This window comes from Podarcis melisellensis (genome assembly GCF_964234715.1).
Source record: "Podarcis melisellensis genome assembly, chromosome: Z".
Classification (NCBI taxonomy): Eukaryota; Metazoa; Chordata; class Lepidosauria; order Squamata; family Lacertidae; genus Podarcis; species Podarcis melisellensis.
Genome location: NC_138547.1, coordinates 14,921,946 through 14,945,602, shown reverse-complemented (window position 1 = coordinate 14,945,602; position 23,657 = coordinate 14,921,946). Strand labels below are relative to the sequence as shown.

The window sequence follows — 23,657 nt, the reverse complement described above, 5'->3', positions numbered from 1 at the left end:
CAAATGGGGACAGTTGCTCCAACCCCTTGATAATCTTAGTTGCATTTTTCTCAGCATTTCCCAAGCCTACAGTATCCCTTTTGAGAAGAGGCAACCTGAACTGTTCGCAGTATTCCAAGTATACTTGGACTACATATTTGTACTGGTCGGCATCCGCCTGTCTCAGGAGACAATAAAAGAGTGTACCTTTGGGTGTAAAGTCAAACCGTTAGAGAGTTGCAGTACATACTATGACTGTAGAGACTGATACAGGTGATATGCGTTTCTGGTTATCTCCCGCTTGGACTACTGCAATGCACTCTACGTGGGGCTACCTTTGAAGGTGACTCGGAAACTACAACTAATCCAGAATGCGGCAGCTAGACTGGTGACTGGGAGCGGCCGCCGAGACCATATAACACGGGTCTTGAAAGACCTACATTGGCTCCCAGTATGTTTCCGAGCACAATTCAAAGTGTTGGTGCTGACCTTTAAAGCCCTAAATATTATTATTATTATTATTATTATTATTATTATTATTATTATTATTATTCGTTGCAGCTGGGGCAAATGAAAGTGTCTGGTTGTGCTGATGCAGGTGTACCGTGGCATTTCTTCTTTCTGCGCTCCTCCCAGTCATTCCTCCTTTGGTCACTGCTGTGGATACATGACCTGACTGTCTGTCTCCAGGCACTGTGGTTGTCTACAAGGGATTCCCACACGGTGGGGTTAATGTTGCCAGCCTTCATGTCCTGTTTGCAGACATCTTTGTGAAAACAATGCATATAAAATTTCATTATAATGTGGGGGGGGGGGAATACTCACAAAAATGTGTATTCTAAGAGGGCATCACTAAAATGTTGGTGCATTTTCACCAGAGCTTTCTAAAATAATAATGATTAGAAGCCAAGGTGAAAACATGGCAAAGTGAACTCATGAGAAAATGAGGAAAACCAATATTGAGAGATCTGTCCCTCCCTAATACAAGGATATATTAGCAGCAGTAATAAAGAACTGCTTCTTTTAAACAACACACAACATGCGGTGGCGGCCACACACGCACACGCACACACACACACACTCCCTTTTTATGCCTGCATATTTGATAAAACGACCGTCCCCTTCCAAACCATGAAACCTTTCCTTCTTCATCATCTAACTAAACCCGATGTGCCGTGTTACAGTTCCCTCAGGGACGCTCTCCAACACATGCCTCTCCACACCCCCACACTTTGTAGCTCTCCGCCTTCTCCAAGTGTAATCAAACATCAAGCTAAGTAGCAAATAAATCTCTCCATCTCATAAGCTGCGCAGCGAGATCATGTAAATGCAAATGAACGGCTTGATTTCAAGCTGTTGTGGAGGAAAGGAGGCGGGGTGGGTGGGGGGAGACTTCGGGCCTTTGCTCCGCCTGGCATGGACCCGTAAATCAGAAATAATAATCGTAATGGGAGCATGATGAGGAGTTTGACTATGCAAGGGAGTGTAATGAAATAATAAAAACACACCCGAAGCAGAGCAGAAGGGAAGGAAACAAGCAGGGCTCTTGAACAGGTTAAGGAATGGTGTGACCTCATGGCTTGCAGAAGCTTCTGATGAGGGACAGACCCATTTAGGGGTGAAGAAAGACGTCATATTTAAAGAGATGTTGCAGCAGTTTCTTTACCCACACTGTGAGCATGGCTGCCTCCTGACTTCGTAACATGTATGGCAGATAGGCTTTCCATCACTCTGAGCGCTAGGGGCTGTATCCAATGCTAGTCCTACTCAGATTAGACCCACTGAAATCCATGGATTTCAAAATTAGCCAGGCCCATGAATTTCAGTGGGTCTGTTACCATCAGACACAGCAACCCTGTCAGTTGTCAGTCTCACGCACTGTAACCCCATACGTCAGGTAGGCTGCTTGCATTTTTAAGAATAAATAAATAATTCATCATGTGCATTTATCAGTTTGTAGTTTCATCATTTGCCTCTTCTTTTTTTTAAAAAAAAAACATTTTAAAAATAGTGACAACAATGCTCTGGGGATTAGTGGAAAGTGAATTGGTGATGTAAGCGGCACTAGCCAGCTCACACCAACCACTAGCTTCTGACCATTGCTGCAAACATGCAGAACATGTTTTCCTCACTACCACCACAAATCTCAACCCTGGTATCCTTCTCCCAGACAGTACATGCAGACAAAGGCCTGCCTTGTATGTTAGAAAGAGATACGTATTCAGTCAGATGATGGTGCAGGCTCAGCAGCAGACACAGTGCTCAGAAGTTACACTTCAGCAGCAGGGCAAGAAGTGGATGGAAGCAATTAAGATGTCCCAACAAGTTTCGACACCCACCTGCGACACTTTTAAATACAAGGTGGGGCACACACATCATTGGAAATGTTGGTGTTGGGATTGCGAACGTGAGCTCTGTCAGAGAGGGTGGGTCTGCTTCCCTCTGCGAAGGCATTGTCTGGTTTTAGTTGACAAGGTGTTCAACTGCTGTCACCATCTCCTATTCAGACTTTCCCCATACCTGTTCTGAGCCCTCCTGAGCCTTCATTGAGGCCTTCTCTGCAGAAAGAATGTCCTGAGCTTGGCTGGATCAGGCCAATGGCCCATCTAGTCCAGCATCCTATTCTCACAGTAGCAATGCAGATGCCTTCAAGAAACTTGCCAGCAAGATTTGAGTACAAGAGCACTCTCCCTTTCTGGGGCATCCAAAAACTATTTTTTTTATTTCGAAATATATTTTATTGAATTTTAATAACAGGTTACAGAAAAAGGAAATGAAAGAAAAATAGTTTAGGAATATTAAGTTGATACGATTGCCAATAAGTGAATATAGGACACAGCTGTGTGATTTACTGAGTTTATAGTAAAACATCCCAGAAGGAAAAGAATGTGCAGTTTGTGATTACAAAAGGTTCCATGGTAGAAATCAAAACAATTACAACTATTGATTTCAAAAAAAGACGAAAAGTAACCTTAATGCATATTAAATCATTTTACTTTAAAAACAAACAAACACGTTTAACCAAGTTTAATTATGAGCAGCATAAAGGACTTCTTAAAATGTGTCCTGAATCTGCCAACGTTCAGCTTCATTGGGTCCCCACAAATTCTAATACAGTCATATCTCCACGAACATCCGCCCCCTCAACCGTCCATTTCGGTGGACGTCCGTGGCAAACCTGGAAGTACTGGAACAGGTTACTTCTGGGTTTGCTGCTTTGCGCAGAAGTGCAAAACTGCTCCATGGGCACGCACAGAGTGACGTTTTGTCGAGCATCTCTTTCATCGAGCGTCCGGGGCTCCGGAATGGATCCCGAATACATGACGAGGTACCACTGCACAGTGGTACCTCGGGTTACAAACACCTCGGGTTACAAACACATTGGGCTACAAACACTTCAGGTTACAGACTCCGCTAACCTGGAAGTAGTGCATCGGGTTAAGAGCTTTACCTCAGGATGAGAACAGAAATCGCACACTGGCGGCACGGCAGCAGTGGGAGGCCCCATTAGCTAAAGTGGTACCTCAGGTTAAGAACGGTTTCAGGTTAAGAACGGACCTCCAGAACAAATGAAGTTTGTAACCAAAGGTACCACTGTTTTATGAGAGAGGAAGATAAACTTTTCTCTATCCACTTTCTCCATACCATGCACAACCTCTCACTCACCTTTCCTAAAAGTCCCAAACACCGCAACCTTTCATCATAGAGGGATCACCCCACCCGTTTTCTGAACATCCAACCCCACAAGTACACAAGGTCGCTTTTCAAGGAAGCAGTAGTGGTTGCAGCAGCCTACAGGACACATTTGGATGGGTTATGGGTTTGTTTTGTTTTTCCTCTTGTTTTATTATGTATTTTGTGTTTTTATTTTGTGCTTTTATGCTATGAACTGCCCTCAAATCTTCAGATGAAGGGTGGTTTTTTACAAATAATAAATAAATATATATATAAAAATTTGAAATCCTGGACCCACTTGATTTCATTTGCTTTTCTTTCATTCGTTTGTTCATGTTTTTTATTTCCCTCCAAATATTAACCCCTAATTTTGTAGCAGCTACAAAATAGTGCTGCAGAGAACTGTTAGTCTGGGGGCACTCACTGCAAATCTAGAAACAGCCTTTTTGAGGATTTCCTCACATGCACACATTTTACCTACAACACAAATCTTTTGCGAAGTCATTTTCTCTTGTTCTGTTTTCTTTTGGTATGTTCCTTTCAAGAATATGTGCGTTTTTAAGGCACACCTCAGTATATGAACTTTTGCACCCATTACTAGGCTGGAGACCTGCATCAAACAATCAAGGAGAGGGAATGGAATGGAATGGACTGGCTGGCATACTCCATACCCCAACATTGTATTGCACTTGTAGATGTAAACGGGCAACTGCAAAGAATTGTATATGCATGCATTAGGATAGGTAGCTGACCCTTGGAGTTTTGCAGTTCCGAGAGCAAGAGAGGTCCTGGGTTCAGTCATCTGTATCTCCAGGTTGGGCTTGGAAAGCCTCTCAGCCCCAAACCCCGAATAGCTGCTGCTAGACAATGCTGAGCCACTTGGACCATTAGTCTGAGTTGGTATAAGGCAGTTTCCTGTGCTCCTGTGTCTTACTGGAAGGTCTGTAGCTAAGAGCACAGGAGGTTCCATGTTCAATTCCTGGCATCTCCAGGTAGCAAGAATAACCCCTGGTCTGAGCAAAACAATCTAAAGCAGCACCCTGTGTTCCTATAATAAACAGTGGAAATCTGGCATTAAATTTTAGGTTCCCTAAAGGTTCTGTCCCCTTCTACATTTGAGGCAGGGTGTCTCCAAATGCGGCCATATAAATAGTGTTTAGGAGGCTCGATTGCCATCATCGAAGCCATAAAGGGAGCAAAGCTTTCAGAAGGTGCCCAGAGAAAATTATTAGGCCCGCCTGGAAGATAGCAAGAAATGGGTTTTAATTACAGCGGAGAGAGTGGAAATAAGGCAGCGAAATTACATCTTAATTAGGTTTAATGAAGTTGTCTGTTGGTGGGGACAGCTGTCAGGAGAAGAAAGCGGGGGAATCTGCATTCTAGCCAAAGCTGGTGAAAAGATGAAGATGAGGCCAGGCTGCTATAGGGGATGAGGTGGTGGGTGTGGATGGAAAGAAGGCTGCCACCTTGTGTCACATTGCGGTACTTCCCTCTGCCATTCTGCACATCTCACTGATGCTAAAGATTAACCCACTAGCTTTTTTGCTAACCGGAAACTGAAATATCACTACATTGTGCGCCTCTTAAAATTCTGCAGTGTTCCTGGGTCACTGTGGATGCTCTCATAATTGATCTGCAATTTGGTTCCTGAACTGCCCTGTATAAAACAAAGTTCCAAGTTTTCCCATTAACAATGCAGCTGTAATTTTCTTCTGCTTTTGGCCAAAGTGGATGAAATGTACAGGCACATCATGCTCACTAGGTGTGATCTTGAGGCACTCACTGCCTCTCAGTCTAATTTACCTCACAGGGGGTTAAAAGGGGAGTGGGAGAACCACATATACTACCTTGAGCTCCTGGGAGGAAAGGTATGATATAAATGCAATAAGTAAACAAAATGTGGAATAATAATAACAGCATACAAAAATGCATATTAAAAGAAATTGCTTGCAATATATATATATATTTGTCAAAATGGCAAAGTTCTGTTGATTTGAATAAATGCTGCCAAATTTTCATAAGTCCTTTTTTCTTTTAAAAGCAAATTGCTGCAGAAAGGCAGAGGACTGAATTTAAGACTGCAAAAATGAGACACTAAAACTGACAGATCCTTCCATCCCTATTCACGAAACATGGGCCATCCTGAAGGCATTGCCCTTCCAGGCCTCCTGTCAAACCACGCCACCAAAAGTCTCTGGTCTTGTCTGGCTCTCCCCAGCCCTGCCCTCCCCTTTAAGACAATATGATGTCATCATGAGGGCTAATCTCTGGCTGGCTTCACCATGGAGATCCTGGTCAAGGCACAAAGACGTGATCAGAGGTCAGTTAATCCCACAGACACCACAAAGCCAGGGTACACAGAAGGGAATAAAAGGAGTTAATTTTAAAACTAAATAAAAAGAGGCCAGCTATTGTGTGCCCATAACCCCCCATGCCCTCTTTTGAGCCTTCCTCTGGCCACCCCCATATTCTCCTTGTTGCCCCGCTTCAACTTGTCCATCAGTTGGTATTTTAGTGACTTTTTCTGCCTGTGAAGGGTGGGCCCTTTGTAGGGACTCACACAAATGTTTTCATGGTTCCAGAGCAATTTGGAGGTCTTCTTTGTAGGGTTGTAGCTACAAGGGGAATCTTTGAGTCGGGATCAAGACCAGCCCGGATTTTGTGAGGAGAGGCTGTGTAATGAACTGGCTAGAGTGTCTGACTAAGATGTAGAAGAGGTCCTGCACTTGGCTGTGAAGCTCACTTGGGTGACTTTGGGCCAACCGCTGCCCAGATCATGGGGGGCCGGAGGGAGAACCTTGTATACTACCTTGAGTTCCTTGGAGAAAAAAGGGTGGGACATAAATGCAATAAACAAATTTTGCAGATCTTGTGTGGGTTAGACAGTTTCTCTGGGAATATTTCTTTTAAGGTTTTTCTCATTTGTCCTAGGGGGAAATGCAGCCACAATACACATTTTCATCTAAATATTCTCTGCCATATTTTTCTGTGTGGACACCACCATTTCCCATACATATGAGCCCATGCACACAAATCTCTCAGGACAACACTAGGTTGATGGAGAGGGAGAGAGTGCAAAAAAGAAAGAGAGAGCTGTTGTGAAATTGTTGCTTCTAATGGTGACCACCAACCCAAAGAAACCCTTGGAGATTTTTTTTCTGCCTCTGTAAAAGAATCAACAAAATATTTTCCAGCTCTGCTAGATCAGGCCAATGGCCCATCTAGTCCATCATAGTGACCAACTCTTTTAAAGTCATTCAAGTTGGCAGACATCACTGCCTATTGCAGGAGCAAATTCCATATTTAAATCTTGTGCTTTGTGGAAAAGTCCTTTTTGTCTGTCCTGAATCTTCCAACATTCAGCTTTATTCAGATGTCAACTGAGTTCTAGCATTAATGAGAGGGGGAGAGGAAAAAAATTCTATATCCACTTTCTTCATGCCATGAAATAATATTTGAAAACAGATGCTGGGAAGGGTTGTAGCTCAGTGGTAGAGCACTTGCTTTACATGCAGAAGGTCCCAAGTCCCAGGTTGAGTCCCTAAAGGTATCTCCAAGCAGGGCTGGGAGACCTGTCTAAAGTCGTAGAGATTCACTGCCGGTCAGGGATAGAGATTGCAGAGGTGGATTGGAATAAAATGTGTGCTAAAAACCCACTAAAATCAGTATCAACCTGGATATGAGAAAATACATTTAAATTACTACACTGATGGCATTTGACACCATTACATAGTATTAATAAATCTATCCCACCATAGTGCTGGAGAGGCTGCAATAGTATAGGTACAACATTTCACATGTGATGGGTGTGTTGAACATATAAAGCCCTCTGGCAGAGGGTGTTTACATAAATGAGGTTTATTATGGGTCAACATGTGGAATGTACTCCAAATCTGGAATTGTTAACTATTTTAAAACAAGGGCAATCTGACCTTTGTTATAATGAACTAATCACTTTTCTTTTAGTAGTGGCATGCCTACTAGTGGCACAGAATTCGAAAGGATGGGAAAATCTGTGTATCTCTCATTGGAAACAGACTGTATGGTCTATTGCTGTATCAGAGGAATTAGCAAAGAGATTAAATGCATTGAATGCTACAAATGAAATATGGCATACTTTTATAAAATACTTTACTGATAATCCTGAAGAATGGCAACTGCCAAAATCACAGATTGGACTTTGCCAAACTTTCTAGATTGATCTGCCCTGGGGCGGGGTTGGGCAAGTTGATCTCAGTGTAAGCCAGCTTCCTCTGTTCCTATTTGAAAGGGGCCATAGTTCAGCAGTTAAGCATCTGCCCAGCATGCAGAAGGTCGCTTGTTCAATCTCCAGCAGCATCTCCAAGAAAAGCTGAGAAAGAAAGGTATTGCCTGCAATCCTCGAGAGCCACCGCCAGTCAATCTAGACAATACTGAACTAGACAGTACTCAATATAAAGCAGTTTCCTATGCTGAATCAGAGCCTTGGCACTAATCAGGCATTTCTACATGTGAATTTACTTTGTCTGATTTATTCTGCTCGCAGAAAATGAGGGTTTCATGACTGCAAATAAATAAATTATTTAGCTGGTAGAATATTTAAGATGACTGTTTTTACTTCTCTTTGCAGCCGGAGCTTGGGAAACCCCGTAGAAGTTGCTACACTCTCCCCGGCTATGCTTTCAACTATGGGTTATATCTGCATGGGCTGGATGGAGGCGTTGCTGAAGGTAGGGCCATAAGGATGCATTTTCCTGTTAATTTCCGCTGATACATTTTCACCTTTCCACACTTTTCAGAGGAAGAAAGTGTGCTGTCTTTTGCATTTTTGTGATTTCCTGAATCTCTCTTTTCATGTGGCATTATCCTGGGCCCCCAAAACATCATTTAAAAATTGCGCATTCATGGATGATATTGAACTTAGAGTGGTGTCTGGGAATGGGGAGGTGCTATACCATCCCATTTTCAATGCTCTACTAAAGTTCAAGGGAGGATGCACTGCTTCATTCCCAGTCAGTGTACTTTCTGCTGAAATCCTGTAACTTTTTGTACCATAAATGTTTAGGCAGCGGGCGGGGGGCATAGGTAGTACAGTGGTACCTCAGGTTAAGTACTTAATTCGTTCCGGAGGTCCGTACTTAACCTGAAACTGTTCTTAACCTGAAGCACCACTTTAGCTAGTGGGGCCTCCTGCTGCTGCTGCACCACCGGAGCACGATTTCTGTTCTCATCCTGAAGCAAAGTTCTTAACCTGAAGCACTATTTCTAGGTTAGCAGAGTCTGTAACCTGAAGCGTATGTAACTGAAGCGTATGTAACCCGAGGTACCACTGTAATGTGGTAATGTGGGGAAGTGTTGTAGTACAACTAATGATGTGAAGTGATGTCCAGTATGAATCCAGCAGGGGTACGCTATTATTGCATTAATGGTATACTGCAGCAAACACCCATGTAAAAGACCCTAGTTTTGAGAGGCCATTCACTGTACCTGGTATTCCCCATTCTTAGGGCTAAAGTAGAAGGGATGTTATTTATGTATACAGACACTGCATGGATGATTTCTGTCTCGCCCACCCCCACCCATATATATATCTCACACAACACAAATGACAGTGGGAAACCAAGTCCACCCCTGGGCGGGGCGGAAGCCTCAGGAAGGTTGTCTCTAGCTTAGACTTCTCACTGACAACTAGCTTTCTATGTGCTGGAAGTTCTCTCTCTCTCTCTCTCTCTCTCTCTCTCTGACACACACACCCACACCCACCCCATAAAATTTATATACCACTTCATTGTAAAAACAAAAGGGAAAACTTCAAAGTGGCTTATCAATAGATTAAAACAATGAGATTATCAACTTAGATTATCAAGTTTAAAACAGCTATTTGAAACATTTAAAAAAAAACCAATGCTAAAAACCAGATTAAAACAAGTCAGCATTCTATATTTCTGTATTGGCTTGCCCGTACAAAAATGTTTTTAGCAGATGCTGAAAAAAGTTCACTCAAGGCACTTGCCTGATGTCAACAGGTAGGGTGTTCAAAAATTCCAAAATATATAAACACGAATACAAACACAAACACACAGTCCTCAACCTGAAAGCTATACAGTTCATGAACTGCTTTAACCACAACCACCACCCTGTCTGCCTGGCCTGTCTCTGCACAGGAACAGCTTCCACAAATACTCTTCACTACATAACACAAATAAAGTCATACCTTGGTTTTTGAACAGCTTAGTTCACGAACAACTTGGAACACTGCAAATCCGGAAGTAAACAAACTTTGCCTCGGAAGCTGAATGTCTGGCATGGCTTCCACAGCTTCCGATTGGCTGCAGGATGCTCCTGCAGCTCCTGCAGCCAATCAGAAGCTGCGCCTTGGGTTTCAAACGTTTCAGAAGTTGAACGGACTTCCGGAACGCATTGTGTTCAAAAACCAAGGTCTGACTGTACTGTTGTCTCCCCATAGCCATTGGCCACTGGAATTCTATGAAGCCCAAGAGCATTCCGGAGAAGGAGAGGCCCCGCGACCAGAAGGCCTGCAACAGCCGAGCCGTCAAGGCCGGCTTTGTCACAGCACACGAGAGCAACCTGTACCGCAAGCAAAAGGACATCCGCCTCTGCGAGGATGATGAGAGGCGCTTCAAGAAGACGCCTCTGAAAGTACCTGCGGACATGACATATGGGCGACCAGCACGGTGAGCAGTGGGGCACCTCCTTGAGGGATTCCACAGAGGGGTAGTGGTGGAGAAACTGATTTTATTCCCCCTGTTATTTACCTCTCTCTTTTTGTATGCTCCAATCTCATATAATAGAGGCTTGGGGGATTGGGCAAACCCAGTACAGTGGTACCTCAGGTTAAGAGCTTAATTCGTTCCAGAGGTCTGTTCTTAACCTGAAGCACCACTTTAGCTAATGGGGCCTCCTGCTGCCGCTGCACCGCCAGAGCACGATTTCTGTTCTCATCCTGAAGCAAAGTTCTTAACCCGAGGTAATATTTCTGGGTTAGCGGAGTCTGTAACCTGAAGCGTATGTAACCTGAAGCGTATGTAACCCGAGGTACCACTGTAGTGTCTTCCCAGTACCAGCAAGGCAGCACTCATCAGGATGGGGCAGGGTGAGCCAGAAGTGGTGAGGTCCGGGGAACTCTAGGTTGGGATCTGTTGAGCTCCCACAGGGCTGCTGCAGCACTCCAGAACTCCACTGACATCCCCGCTGAGATTGGTATGAATTCATGGCAAATGGAGTGGAGATATAGTCTGGTAATTCTTCTTGGGGCTGATGGGAGTTGTAGTTCAGCAGCGTCTGGATGGCTAAAGGTTCCCTGCTCCTGGTACAGACAACACAGAGGGAGGTGGATCAATGGCATGACAGATTTCCTGTGTTTATCAGAAGCATCTATAACTCAGTGGAAGAGCTTTGCATGCAGAATGTCCCAGGTTCAATCTCTTACCAGCTACAAGAGGGGAGAGTACTCGGGCTCAGATCCTGATTAAGGGTTTCCCACTGAGGCATTTTGTTTGGCCACTGGATACTGGACTAGAAGGGCCATTGGCCTGATCCAGCAGCCAGGCTCTTCTTATATTCTGCATACCTTGTAAAATGCCAGATGGGCAGGTTACAAATACAGGTAATTAAAAACATATTATTATTATTATTATTATTATTATTATTATTATTATTATTATTAATATTCCTTGCATGGTGCCAGGTCAGCTGTGATGTTACAGATCTCACGTTTTAAAGGGGGGGAGCAAACTGCTAATAAAGTTGGTTTTTCTATTTAAAAAAGGGAGTAGGTGGGAGGGAGGGGGAGGAAATGGCTGCAAAAGGAAGATGTGATGAACGACAGCAAGTATTTTACCCGATAGCAAATGGGCTGCGCCTATGCAAATTGAATGGATTTTAAAATGGTCTTTAATGACAATTTTCGTTGCAGGCATTAACATTAATTGCAGCCAAATGAAAATGCAGCATTAGGTTGCTGTTAGCAGCAAATGCCCTGGCTATAAAGCTTTATCTTGATCAGAAGCAGCCGTCATGGGGATGACAAGGCCGACCGGTAAATTGCAGGCAGAATAGCTCTTACACCGCACAATGATCCCCCGAAGCAGGCTGGAATCAGCATCAATTTCCCTTTATTTCTTCATAAACGGAGGTTAAATGGCTGCCCGAGAGACCAGCAGGCACGGTTTGAAAGTTTGTTCCCCCCCCCCCGCCCGCCCTTTTAAAGAATAAATATGGCAAAATCCCAAGTAAGGCCAAAGTGCGGGATCTGACAGAGAAGAGGGGGAGCTATTAATTTAAAGTTATTATGCCCTATCCCGGATCGCCTTTAATAGCTACCTTTTATGCAGGCCAGCTGTATTTATCCCCTCGCTTTAAAAGCATGTTATAGACCAAATCAAATTACTGGCTCATTAGACCCACTTTAGGTTAAAAAGGAAAGAAAACTGGGGTGGGTGGTATTTAACCCATTCCTCTTCTGAGTGGCAGGTTTAAGAGTTACCACCAATGGAGAGAAGTGCCTGCTGGGCCAGATGCCGGTCACATCCTCACCATACATTTAAAAGCACATTTAAAGCATAAGGACATAAGGACACCCCTGCTGGATCAGGACAATGCACCCTGTCCTCACAGCAGCTGGCCAGAGACCTGTGGGAAACTCACAAGCAGGATTCTAGCACAAAAGCACTCTCCCCTCCTCTGGTTTTCAGTAACTGGCATTCAGAAGCATATGCCTTCCCTACAGAGAATCTTGGGAACCATAGTTTACCCAGATAGAGCTACAGTTCCTGGCACCCTTAATTAAACAACTGTTTTGCACACAATTCTTATTTACTTTATTTGCAGTGGAGGGAAGGTCTGTCTCCCAGAGGCAGAGAATCTGCTTTTCATGCAGAAAGTCTCAGGTTCAATCCCAGTCGGGGTGGGAGTTTCCCTTGCCTGAAACCCTGGAGAGCTGCTGCCAGTCAGTGTAGATAATACTGAGGTTGATGGATTGATAGTTTGACTCAAGGTAGTGTAGCAGTAGAGTATCTGCCGTGCACGCAGAAGCTTCAAGATTCAATAGCTGGCATCTCCAGGTAGACCTGGGAAGTGGAACATCCCACCTGAAACCCTGGAGAGCCACTACCAGTCAGGGCAGACTACGGCTAGCCCTGCAGATTTTGCTGGACTGCAACTCTCACATCCATGACCACAGTGTAAGGCACCACAATGAATACCCCTGAACTAGAGGGATCAGTGACTGGACTCAGTATAAAGCCTCTACCTGTGTTTCCAAGAAGGGTCGTAGCTCAGTGGTAGAGTATCTGCTTTCCATTTAGAAGGTCCCAGGTTCAATATCTAGGTAGGGCTGAAAAAAAGACCCTCATCTGAATCCCTGAAGAGCCACTGCCAGTCAGTGCTGACAGTACTGAGCTAGATGGGCCAATGGGCCAACTCTGCATACGGCAACTTATGTTCCTGGAAAGGGCCAGTAGCTCAGTAGCATAGCATCTGCTTTGCTTTCAAAAGCTCCCAAATTCAATCCCCAGCATCTTCAGGCTGGGCTAGTAATATCTCCTTTCTGAAACCCTGGAGAGCTGCTACCTGTCAGGGTTGGCAGCACTGAGCTAGACAGGCCAATGATCTGACTCAATTTAAGGAATCTTTCTTTGTTCCTATATTCAAAGCAGTTTGGAGCCATAAAACAGTAAACAACATCAATTTAAAATGTTTAATTGTGTTTCTAGCCTTCTGAGGGCACCTTAATTGTGATAAACATCCCACTGAGACCCAGGATGGTTTAGTGTTTAAAACCAAGACCTGGGAAACCAGGGTTCAAATCAGCAATGAAGCTCAGTGGGTGACCTCGGGCCAGTCACTCACTGTCAGCCTAACCTACTTCACAAAGCTGTGGATATAAAAACGGGAGGAAGAAAACCATATATAGTATAGCTCTTTGGAGAACAGGTGGAATACAAATGCAAAATGAGGAAAGACTGCAGTATTTGAACATTTTAGTTTAGAGGAAAAGTGAATAAGATGTGACATGGTAGAGTTGATAAAATGATGCATGACATGGAAAAGTGTATAGAGAAAAAATGGGGGGGATCTTACATTGAATTTCAGTTTATAGGCATTTCTGATAAGGGTGACCCCTCCTACTGGAAAAAGGCAGAGTCTTAAACTTGCAACTTCCTCTCTAGAGAGGTGGAGTCATAGTGTCTCTCCAAACTGAGTAGCAGCAGAGCAGAATAACCGTCAAGCAGGCGTCCATACATCAAACAAATCACTGGAGTTCAGTACAAGAAAGGAAGGACACACACACACAAGCAAGCAGTTTGGCAAAAACACAAAAGGCAACACCCCAGGGCTCCTCTCCATACCAATCTGCAAACCAACAGCAACCGCCTCTAGTGTTGACAAATGCTGCAATGCGTTGAACCATGATGCGGGCCTTTAACCCTAGCTGAATGTCTCTGAGCTCCAGCACGTTGAAGCTGAGTTGGGTCTCCTGAACCACCAGACACCCTGAACCACATGGGACCCTAGATGTGCCCCACATCTGAACAGGCTTGCATCAGATGTCATGGTCACTACTTGGGGCACCTCCAGACTGACCCCTCCGAAAGACATTGCAGAGGATTCAAGGGGAGGTGTTTGTTTCCCTCTAGCAATCACAGCACCTGACGAGCCTTTCTCAATAAAGGCTGGAAAGCCTTGGCAGAGAGCAACCAAGGTTGGTTCTTAACCTCAGCCACTTCCTCTTCTAAGAGGGGCCTCTCCCTCTTGACCTACCTACCGCCTGAATGGGAGGAACAGATGTTTTAGCCCATTTTTGTGGCAAAGGAGGCCTAACCAGAAAGGAGTCCTGGGCCCTCAGGGCTCAGGTGCAAGCAGGAGGAGGAGGAGGGTTATCAAGCCCCGTCTTGTGAATAGATCCACTTTTCCCTATACCTGCATGTGGACTACTTGTGTTTGTGTTTACTCTTACGGTGATGAAGTGTATTGAGCAGGTCTGGGTGTAAACCCTACCACCTCCACCACCAAAGAAATCAACCCCATCACCCATGAAAGCAATTTTGGGAATTTTTTTGAATTAAGGAAAGCCTCAGAATCAGAGTGGGGGCTCCCCATACTTACCCCCGCCTGTTCTGGCAAAGAACCTAGAGAATCGCCAAAGGCTGCTTGTCTGGAATCTCCAAATGCATAAATCTCCTCCTCTGAGCTGTTGGGAACTTATTTTGCCTGACCAAAGGTGGCAGCCCTAGTGAGGTGGGAAATGCAAGTTCCTGGCCCTGCTGACTTCTCCTATGCCTGCCCGGCAGTTGGGAAAGAATCCATCTGCCCCCTACATTTTCCCCTTCCCCAGACAACAGCGGTGGGGGGGAGAGAAAGAGAATGAAGGAGAAGTAGAAATGAAGAAACAGGGAGGCAGGGCAGCCAACAGGAAACACAATGAAAACACCCATTCAGAATGATGATCTAGCAAACAAGAGGAAGGAGAGGACTAGACAAAGAAAAAAATCACAAAAACAAACATGCAATTTTTTCCCCTCTTCACATATTTACATGGAGAAACACAACCATCTCTTGCAGCAGGCAGGGTCAGTCTGGAGAGACAGGGTGACTTCTCCCCTCCAGAGAGGAAGTTGCAAGTTGAAGATCCTGTCTGTCTCCAGTAGGGGAAGTCATCCCTATCTGAAATGGTATCCCCCTCCATCAGCTAAATGTTTTTTCCCCTATCTCATAGCACTAGAACTCAGGGACATCTAATGAAGCTGAATATTGGGAGATTCAGGATGGGTAAAAGAAAGTCCTTCATCACACAGCTCATAGTTAAACTATGGCACTCACTTCTGCAGGAACCAATGAATGGCTTTAAAAGAGCTTTCTCTTTGGGCAGATTCATAGAGGAGAAGGCTATCAATGTCTATTAAGCACAGCAGTTATGCTCTGCCTCCACAGTCAGAGGCAGCAATGCTTCTGAATACCACTTGCTTGACACATCAGAAGAGAGGGCTCTCTTTTGCTTGGATTCTGCTTTTGGATTCCCACCAGGATTTCTGGTTGGCCATGGGACTACGTGGGCCTTTGGCCTGGTCCATGAGGGCTTTTCATAGGTTCTTAAGAAAAATGGTAAGGCGGCTTTAACTGGCTGTTTACCTTGGAAGGTCATGCACCAGTTTAGGACAAGAGGCATTGCATCATGATTAGAGGAGCTGTTCAACGTGTGTGTGTGTGTGTTTTCTCCACCTCCCTCTCCTTCCCCAGGAAACTTGTTTTGCACAGGCCACGTGGCCACCTTTTGTTGCAAAGAGCCATAAAAAGGACATTTTTCATTCCTCTTTTTCCTTCCCCTTCTCTTCATCCCAGACATAGATTTATTCCCTTCCTAAGGTCTGTGGTGTGCTAAGCTGGGAGGGGCTTTTCAGGAAGGCGCTGATGGGACAATAATAGATAATATGGCCGCTCCCAGGAGCGTTGTCCAGGACTGTAGCCTATTCATCAGCAGCCGGCACTCCTGCCAAGGTCAGCGCTAACGAGGATGTGGTGGGGTCCCCGGCCGCCCCCATGGGGCATCCTCCAATCAGATCGCTCGGATCCGCACTCCATCCTCTGATTTTTACAAGGGCTGCCTTCTGTGAACCAGGTTATGCCGCAGGGAGGTTGCCCTCAGAGCGCAGAGCGCCTCAGTAACAGATAACTCTGCTACATCCACGCTCTCATGCAAGAGACCCCTGCTCTCATCCTCTGAGCCTTGCTTTCAAGCGAAAGTAGGCCTGTGTGTGTGTGTGTGTGTGTGTGTGTGTGTGTGTGAAAGAGAGAGAGAGCATGCATTTACACACATACAGCGTGACTTTAATGTTTAGTAAATTGGTTAGATTAATGTATCAAACACCATTTTGATTAAAAATTGCATTGATATCTGTTTGTTTATTGCATTTATGTCCCACCTTCCCCCACCCCCGCACAAGAGCTCAAAGTGGCATGCATGGTTCTCCCCCCTCCTCATTTCATCCTCAAAGCAACAACCCTATGAGGTAGATTAGGTTGAGAGAGGCAACGTCTGGCCCAGAGCTACCCAGTGAGCTTCATGGATGAGAGGGAATTTGAACCCTGGTCTCTCAGGTCTTAGTCCAGCACTCTGACCACTGCATCACATTGTATCCAGTGTTCATCCTGCTCAAAGTAGAACTACTGGAATTGATGGTTATGTCTAATTCAGGCTCATTCATTTCAGTGGGTCTACTCCAAGTATAACTTAGTTAGCTACAACCGTACCCAATAGACTGGAGAGTTGTGCCCCTCCTATAAAAGCTAAGGGCCACAAGTTTCCCAGCCTTGCTATAGTTGCATCTAATAGGCCAGAGTGGATTGTGTGTTTCTCCCAGACTCCTGTATAAGCTTCCTGGCTCTTCCTTATCTGGAGGACAACAGGTTCCCCAACCCTAAATTACATTGTCCCGTGCTGACAGACAGCTGGAAAACTGGATAGCTTCTGCTTATGCACTTCCAGCAAAGGAAAAGCCACCGCCTCCAAACAGTGGTAGATTTAATGCAGCCAAACATAACTGTGCATAACCACCAGTAAGTAAGGGCCTAAGGACCACAAAACTGTAAATTGCTAGAGAAAGCATGGCCAGGTCATGCTCACTCACCTTGGGGGAGCAAGGAAGTATTGTCCGCCCCCGCCTTTCCTCTTTCTCCCTCTTCTGTTTGAACCATGTAAGCTGAGCAGACATCTGAGGCCGGGACCGCATGTTTGTGACTAACTTCTGTATTTTGCAACCCAAGAATGCCTTACTTCTGTTGTTTTTGCTGTAGCATTGAGATGCATACATGAGACCAGTGAATACTGTAAGTAAAGCATTTAAACTTACTAAAGTTTGTAGTCTATTCACTTAAGAGAAGAGTAGAGGCAGGGGAGAATTGTAAGTGCTTAGTAATGGAATGTTTATAAGTTTGACAACCTATATTTCTCATGCTTTCCAAGTGCTGCATAAATCTGTATTTTAAACTCTGCTGAGGGCTATTTTCGTTAAAGAGTGAGCCAAGCCCTGCATCCTTTTTGAATTCAGGTAATCAGCCATTTTTTTTCTTTTGGTAGTTCTTCACACAGGATTAACTGGTGTTCCCCAGATATTTCCCTAAACAAATCATAGACAAATAATAGAATCATAGAATCGGAAGGAACCACAAGTGTCTTCTAGTCTAATCACCTACAATGCAAGAATCCCAACATGTGGTCTCCCATCCATTTTGAAACAATACTGGATCCTGCTTAGCTTTGCAAATATAGCCACATACATATAGCCACCCTATATTTAAAGCACTGTGATACCACGTTAAAACAGTCACAGCTTCCCCCAAATAATTCTGGGGGTTCCAGTTGGTTAAAGGTGCTGAGTGTTGCTGGGAAACACCTATATTCCCCTCACAGACCTACAATTGCCAGGTTGGTTTAATAGTCAATCCGTCTTCACAGGGAACTGGAAATTGTAGCTCTAGGGGAATAAATTAGATTATTTAATTTCTATACAGCTTAATATATATAAAAATATCCCTAAGTGGATAAAAGAAACAAAGATCATTGAGACAAAACAAAATGACCATCTCAGTTTCTCTCTCTTTTGCGGTTGGCCTTCTTAACTGCATTTTGTTCTGAAATTGTTCTATGGGTCTTTGGACTGCTATAAAGATTTAGTGGTGTATAGAAAACTGAAGCAACAACAGATAAACAAGATATTGCAATAATACACAGTTTCATATAAAAATGTTACATTAATATATATAAATCAATATCAGTTCATTTTCTAGCGACCCTCAGCACTCTTAAAAGACTACAGCTCCCAAGATGCTTTGGGGAAGCCATGGCTGTTTACAAAGTGGTATCATACTTCTTTAAACATATGATGTTAATGTGGCCTATATGTTCTTTACCCAGCTTCCTTGAAAACATCAGCAATTTAAGAACACAGGAAATGGCCTTTTAAAGAGTCAGACCTGCTGGTCCACCTAACTTAGTATTGTTCCTTTCTGGGCAAACTTCAGGGCAGGGGGCAGGGATGGCATGTGCCAGTGATGAACAGGGTCAGAGACAAAAGTGGTCTGGGGCAATGAATGTAAAGTTTATCTTATGTAAAGTTTAGAGGGATGGGGTCTAGGAAGTGTCCCAAGAGACAGATAGTGAGATCTGCAGGGCCACATTTATCCCCTGGGCTTGAGGTTTCCCACCCCTGGTTTACACTGCCTGTCAGAAGCTCTCAATCATTTCAGAACAGGGAACTTCCCTAGCGCAACCTGGATATGAACAAGATTGAACCTGGGACCTCCTGCATCCCAGGTAGATGCTGCACCACTAAGCTATGGCCCTTCCCCTCAAAATAAAGTAAGATTCTAGTCCTCATGATTCTGAATAAACAGCCAATTGACACAGGAAGCTGCCTTGTCCTGAGCCAGCTCAGTACAAGTTCCTGGTCCATCTAACTCAGTACTGTCTACACTGACTGGCAGCATCTCTCCAGGGTTCCAGACAGGGCTCTTCCCAGCCTTACCTGGAGATGTGACTGGGGCTTGAACCTGGGACCTTCCGCTCGGCCCACTGAGCTGCTGCCCTTCCTTCCCCAGACTTCTTTGTACTCTCTTCAGACACATCTCAGCAAGAGCAAAGCAAATTTGACACACTCATAACTACGCACACACACTCCTCTAAGCATGGCAATGAACATCTGATAAATCTTTTTAAGCGTTCTGTTTACAAGAGAATTTATTCTTCTGACGGCATCTGCTCATACGAGCCCTCTGAGTCAAATAACAGATCTTCCGACTCTTAGAAAAAAGCATTTTCCTTATTGGCTGCCCACAGAGAAGTAATTTATATCACTGTTTTTTCCCCCTCCTTGCAATTTACTGGGGGCGGGGGCATGAAGGCGTATGGAAATCTGAGGTCATCTGCAGTTTTTGTGGTGGACGGGGGGGGGGGGACCACAGTCACTTTTCCCACCCAAGATAAGGCATTTTAATTTAATTTAGTGTGCTTTAAAATGCATGCAGGCTAACCATTGGTTTGGTTGGGTAGTTTTGCTGGCATTCAGGATCCAGTTTCCCAAATGTTTTCCACCTACACATTTGGGATTTGTCAGTGGGGAAGGGTCTTCTTTCTTTTTCTGAGGAAGGGAAAATGAGGACAAATGGGGATCATTTTCAAAATGATCCTCCATGCCTCTCAGTGGCTTTATTTCTGGGGTCTGTTTAGAGGCCTATCTGTAAAGCTGTGGGGGGGCTGCATGATACGGCTTCAAAGGACAGCTCCTTTATAGTCCTGCCTTCCTTGTCTGCCTTTCCCCTACTGCCACCTATGACAAAGGCTCTCTCCTGCTACTAATTGAATCTGCCCCTTCTTCGGAAGAGGGGATACTAACGAGCTAACCAACTGCAAATGGGCGTTTACAGCTTGACTTGGAAGCTGAGGCCCTCCGGCCACTTGCATCCACATTCCCTCCCCTGCCATTACTTTTTTATGCTCTCCAGGCCATAAACAATTAAAAAAGATAACCAAATGCCCAGCGGTCCTCTTTCCTAATTAAGGTGTGAGCACCAAGGCTATGGAAGGGAGCTAAGTGCTTCAGTTACGTCCCTCTCCTCTCTTTCTCTGCTTCCCCCTCCTACTTTCTGCAGGCCTTGTTAGACCAGACAGGTCCCTTACCCAAATGGGAACAATTAAAGCCAGCAAGAGAGGGAGGGAGAAAGAAGGAAGGTTCAAGGAACAGCAGGCTCTATCTGCTGCCTAGGAAAGACATGAATCTGTGGATGCATCATTCTCTTTGCTGCTGGGACAAGGAGAGCAGCAGAAATAAGCACGGGGGACTTGGTCAGCTGCTGTTCATCGGTTATCATTTGGGATAGAGGTAGAATGGGGGAAAGGAGCCCCTAGCATTGCACAGCTTGGTAACACCAATCAGGGAATGGTGGAACAGTTGACTAGGACCTGGGAGACCAGGGTTCAAATCTCCAAACAGACATACAGTGGTACCTCAGGTTAAGAACTTAATTCGTTCTGGAGGTCCGTTCTTAACCTAAAACTGTTCTTAACCTGAGGTACCACTTTAGCTAATGGGGCCTCCCGCTGCTGCTGTGCCGCCGCCATGCGATTTCTGTTCTCATTCTGAAGCAAAGTTCTTAACCCGAGGTACTATTTCTGGGTTAGCGGAGTCTGTAACCTGAAGCGTCTGTAACCCAAGGTACCACTGTAAAGCTCATTTAGGTGACCTTGGACCAGTCATTGCCTTTCAGCCTAGCCTACCTCACAGGGTGTAATGGGGATTGAATGAAATGGGGGAGTTGTGCACCACCTTGAGATCCTTGGAGAGAAAGGTGGGATATAAATGCAATAAATGAAATGAGAAAAGGTTGCAACATTTGGGGCTTCTCAATTTAGAGAAATCCAAGTAAGAGGCAACATTACAGAAGTTTATGAAACTGCGTGCAGGATAGAGAAGGCGGACAAAGGGAAGTTTTCCGCCCACTTTCCTAACACTAGAATTCATGAACATCCAACAAAGCTGAAAGTTGGAAGATTCAGAATGGACAATATAAAGGACTTTTTCATGCAGCATGTAGTTAAACTGTGGAACGGGGTGGAAATAATAATAATAATAATAATAATAATGTACTACAGGAGGTATTGATGTATACTAATGTGGATGGCTTTGAATGAGGATAGGACAAATCCATGGAGAACACGGCCATCAATGGCTACTAGCCATGGGGGAGCAGGTAACGCTGTGGTTTAAACCATTGAGCCTCTGTCCCAGTTCCTGCCAATGTAGCAGTTCAAAAGCATACCAGTGTAGGCAGATAAATAGGTAAAACTGCGGCGGGAAGATAAACAGCGTTTCTGTGCACTCCGGCTTCCGTCATGGTGTCCTGTCGCGCCAGAAGCAGCTTAGTCATGCTGACCACATGACTCTGAAAGCTGTCTGCAGACAAACACTGGCTCCCTTGGCCTGAAGCAAGATAAGCGCCACATCCCATAGTCAAGTTTGACTGGATTTAACCGTCCAAGGGCCCATTACTCTTTTTTTACTAGCCATGATGGCTGTGCTCTGCCTCCAGAGTTGGAGGCAGCATGCTTCTGAACACAAGTTGCTGGAAACCACAGGAAGGCAGTTCTCTTTTGCTGGGGCCTTGCTTTTGCAGGTTTCTCACAGGCAACTGGTTGGCCTCTGTAACAATAGGATGCTGGGTGAGGTGGGCCATTGGACTGATCCAGCAGGCTCTTCTTGGTTTCTTAGCCATTGGGCATGTTCTTCTTTGGGGCATGAGGCTGCAGCTAAGTGAAAGAACAGGTTCCTAGGTTCAATCCCTAACACATTCAGGCTGGGCTAGGAGAGGGTCCTTTCTTTGAGAAGGGAATGATGGGCAAGATGGGCCATTGACCTAATCCAGCAGGGATTTCCATATGTTCTTAATGCCCAGAGAAGGTATCAGAGGGTTGTGTTGCATGGGGAGAAGGAAGCAGATTAGAATTTTGTAAGTTTTTCAGAGGGAAAAGTTTTCAGAGGAAACTGACACACCACCCTAGAGTACAGTGTTGTCACTTTGTCCCTGGCTGCCTGCTCACAGGTCGGCGTTCTGCATAGATTTTAATTTTAACAAAACAGCTGTCATCCAGCAAAAGGATCATCAACATCTGAAAAGGTTTTTTTTTAATAATAAAAAAAGAAATTCTCTGTCTTCTGCTGAACAGACTTCGGAGCTGTCATTGATTTTCCAGGAAGTGGGGGGGAAACCCGCCTCTGGCTATTCAACCAAATTAGTAGTCACTGATGACCAATTATTTTGCCCCGCTGTGAACGGGAAGCCGTTACTAAAAATCCAGTTTGTCAGACCCAAGGCTTTTCCCCTGAAACACCTTTCAACCGGTGTGTACTTAAAGTCCCTCAGAAGGTTCTGATGCTTTGGGGAAGTTTAATCCTCCATATAAAAAATAAAATAAAAAGTTTTAATGAGCTGCAGGGATGTGACGGGCCATCATGAGAACAGGCTGTTCTGCTCTCGGTAGAGAACTGTTTCGCCAAATGGGCGAATCACGCCTGTCAGGATTTATACATACCTACAGCCGAAAAATGTCAGCCTTATATTTGCAAATTATAATTATCGTTCCTTGCGTTGACTGTCCTCCCCACCAAATACCTTAGGGTTTTTATTTTTTCAAAAAGAGAAGTCCTGATTTCCTAGTCTCTGTCACAAACATGCCATAGGCTTGTATCCAACAGGGAAGAGTTTGTAGCTCGTTTAAGGCCTACACAGTTTTGATTTTAAAATAGTGTTAATAATTCATTATCCTTTAAAGAAAAGGGGAAAAAAAGATCCAGCCCGCAGAGCCTTAATTAGGCACTCCCAGCCTCCCCATTTGGCACATAAGGCAGTTTTGGCCAAGTCATGCCCACCTGCCACCTTCACACCACACATTTAAAGCACTATGACACTATGATACCATTTGAAATAGTAGTGGCTTCCCCCAAAGAATTCTGGGAGCTGTGGTTTGTGGATGGGGCTGAGAGGGGGAACTCCCTCTTCCCATTCCGGAGTGGCTTAACCATCATTCCTCCTTCCCAGGGAATTCTGGGAATTGTAGTTCTGTGAGGGGAATAGTGGTCTCCTAACAACCTTCATCACCCTTAATGAACTACACTTCCCAGGAAACTTTGGGAGAAGCCATGGTTGTTTAAAGTGGTATCACAGTTTAAAGTGGTATCTCAGCTTTAAATGCATAGTGTGAAAGTGGTCCAGGGGTCATATATGATGTCAGGTGTGTGACAGTGAAAGATGGTCAAAAGAGGAAAATCGGCTGCTCACCTAATCCTGCAAAGCCCCATGGACAAAAAAAAAAGAGTTAGAACTTTTTCACAGCGAAGGATCATGTTCGAAGGCAGGTGTGCTTTATAAGAGAAGCAGCCTAGCACCCATCTTACAATCAAGCTGAACAGGAGCTTGCTTCTCTTTCAAATGAAATATTTCCTGGGTCTTGGAAA

At 44.7% G+C, this 23,657-nt stretch overlaps 1 protein-coding gene across 1 annotated transcript in view; it reads left to right on the top strand.

Moving 5' to 3' along the window:
• CFAP77 (cilia and flagella associated protein 77) overlaps positions 1–23,657 on the top strand; it is an 89,790-nt gene that overhangs the window by 43,078 nt on the left and 23,055 nt on the right. Inside the window, exons 2-3 of the mRNA XM_081897203.1 lie at positions 8,264–8,363; positions 10,100–10,328. Of these exons, the coding sequence (XP_081753329.1) occupies positions 8,264–8,363; positions 10,100–10,328 (329 nt within the window). The remainder of the gene's footprint in view (positions 1–8,263; positions 8,364–10,099; positions 10,329–23,657) is intronic.